The 2,500-nt window shown below is 51.7% G+C and overlaps 1 protein-coding gene across 1 annotated transcript in view; it reads right to left on the bottom strand.

The window, feature by feature from the left end:
• The window catches only part of raver2 (ribonucleoprotein, PTB-binding 2), a 65,695-nt gene that overhangs the window by 14,509 nt on the left and 48,686 nt on the right, over window positions 1-2,500 (bottom strand). Inside the window, 4 exon segments of the mRNA XM_042057296.1 lie at window positions 1-57; window positions 424-535; window positions 1,768-1,956; window positions 1,958-2,079. The exon segment at window positions 1-57 is cut by the window's left edge and continues 92 nt beyond it. Coding sequence (XP_041913230.1) covers window positions 1-57; window positions 424-535; window positions 1,768-1,956; window positions 1,958-2,079 — 480 coding nt within the window.

Below are 2,500 nucleotides of genomic sequence, written 5' to 3'. Positions count from 1 at the left end.
AGCTGTAGCCCACGCTGTGGGTCGCCACCGCCTGGGCCTTACTGCTGCTGGGGGCCGCTGCACAGAGAGGGAGGGAGAGAAAAGGGAGGAAGGAATAAAAAGAACAGAGAAAGAAAGAGGGAGGTAAAGAACGACAGGAAACAACATCACGATTACTCAGAATTTGACCTTCTCAAGGTTTGAATCCAGTCATAGTTGAGTGCATGCTGCTCTTTCTATACACTCCAGCTAATCATTGTGTGTGTGTGTGTGTGTGTGTGTGTGTGTGTGTGTGTGCGCTCCCTCAGCTCTCCTTCTGAATAATATACAGCTGAGATACAGAACATGTAGGGTGCATAGGTGGGATGACTGTCTGTGTAGGTGCTTTGCTCGTGTGTGTGTGTGTGTGTCTGTGTGTGTGTGTGTGTGTGTGTGTGTGTGTACCTTGCAGCACTGCTCCAGGCAGCACACTGGCCAGGTTCAGGTAGGGGTTGGAGGGAAGCTTCACCTCTTTTGGTGGCTCCCCCAGCAAAGACGTCTGACTACTCAACTGACTCTGAACACACAACACGACACAACAACACAACACATTAGACACTGTAGCCAAGGGAGAGAGCAGTGACCCCACCTGGTCTTGAACACGGGTCTCCAGGGCACTAAACCTGCAGCTTGACCGCAATGCCAAAGAACCAGGCCCGTTGGTATGGCAGTCAGAGCGCATACTCAACTGTAGTGATGGTACTCTGTCAGACCCCAAGGCTAATGGCTTAGTGTGTATTAGGCAGAGCATATCCATCTCTCATATAGTGCATATCTGTTTGTGTGTGTGTGTGTGTGTGTGTGTGTGTGTGTGTGGTGTGTGTGTGTGTGTAGCAAAGGTAATTTTAGGATGTTTGTCTTAGAACATCATGTCTGTGCTTCAAGAGATGGTGGCCAATCAGGAGCAGAGGGCTAAAGTAGGCAACTATGCCCCAAGTTGATCAACCCACACAGGCTCACACACACACATGCATCCACCCACACACTCACTCACACTCCCTCTTTCTTTCTCTCTCAATCACACACACACACACACACACACACACACACACACACACACACACACACACACACACACACACACACACAGAATGCTAAATGCAGAGCACCTCAGGGCTTGGCTCTGCCAGTCTGAACATTACTCATGTGAAGGGGGGAACAGAGCGCACACCGAGGGGAGTCAGCGAAGACGGGATGAAGCATCAGACGGACGGAGGAGAGAGAACATGTGAGAGATCAAACACGTACAAAACAAACTGAAAGTGATTTGGGGAAGGAGTGGAGGAGGAGAGAAGAGGAGTGGAGGAGGAGAGAAGAGGAGTGGAGGAGGAGAGAAGAGGAGTGGAGGAGGAGAGAAGAGGAGTGGAGGAGGAGAGAAGAGGAGTGGAGGAGGAGAGAAGAGGCTTTGAGAGGAGACTGGAGAGAGGGCAGAAGGAATGGAGCCACAGTGAGTAAAGCCTGAACCTGAGTGAGTCACACAGAGTACAGGAGGAGATGGAATGGGCCCACAGTGCAGTGGACACTCCCAGAGTAGTGACCAGGATGGTGACCAGCAGAGGAAGGAATGAAAGAATGGTGTGTGTATGCATAATGTGTGTGTGTGTGTGTGTGTGTGTGTGTGTGTGTGTGTGTGTGTGTGTGTGTGTGTGTGTGTGTGTGTGTGTGCAACAGTGAGTGAATGCAAAAACAGGCTAGGGTGTGTGTACTGTATGAGTGAGTGGAGGCAGGTGAGTATTAGTGTCATCATACCGTGAGAGTGGAGCTGCTCTCTGTGTGGGTCCCATGGAGGCTGCTGGCTGCCTTGGGGGCTGTGGCTGCGAGCAGGGGGCCCATGCTGGGGCTGCTCATGCCTGAGAGGAAGCTCTGCAGCTGGGGCTGCGCGGCGGCCGCACTCCCTGTGGTGCCTGGAGGTGCGGGTTGCTTCTCTGGGGCCGTGGCGTTGGCCACACCGCCGTTCTGCTCCGGACCGGGCTGGGCACCTGGGTGGGTCCGGGCAGACAGGTAGGGTGCCATGCTGGCCGTGGAGATGGGGGGCCTGGGGAGCCACTGGGGCGGACTCCTCTGGAGAGAGAGAGAGAGAGAGAGAGAGAGAGAGAGAGAGAGAGAGAGAGAGAGAGGAGAGAGAGAGAGAGAGAGAGAGAGAGAGAGAGAGAGGCTAATAATTTAGCCTCAAAAGCATCTGCCTCTATATGATCACGTCAGACCATCTGCTAAGACTCTCCAGGTCCTTTATGTAACAAAACACTGATGAGAAATATCACTTCTCCTTCATATCAACAACATGGATGCAAAAGAAATACCCTCCTTCATATACAAAATGCACAGCAGCATGCAATGATGTGTATGTAGTAAAAGCATGAAGGGGAATAGCATAAGTATTACAGCAGGATTGAATGTGTCCTTCATCTGTATAATGGCACATAGTTATGGGTTCAGTTTGAGCTCAGCATAATACCCAATCCTGCAGACATGGGTGTCTCTC

The sequence above is a fragment of the Alosa sapidissima genome, chromosome 12 (genome assembly GCF_018492685.1).
Source record: "Alosa sapidissima isolate fAloSap1 chromosome 12, fAloSap1.pri, whole genome shotgun sequence".
In the NCBI taxonomy this organism is placed as follows: domain Eukaryota; kingdom Metazoa; phylum Chordata; class Actinopteri; order Clupeiformes; family Clupeidae; genus Alosa; species Alosa sapidissima.
The sequence above is the reverse complement of the archived record's forward strand: the minus strand, read 5'-3'. Positions and strand labels throughout refer to the sequence as shown.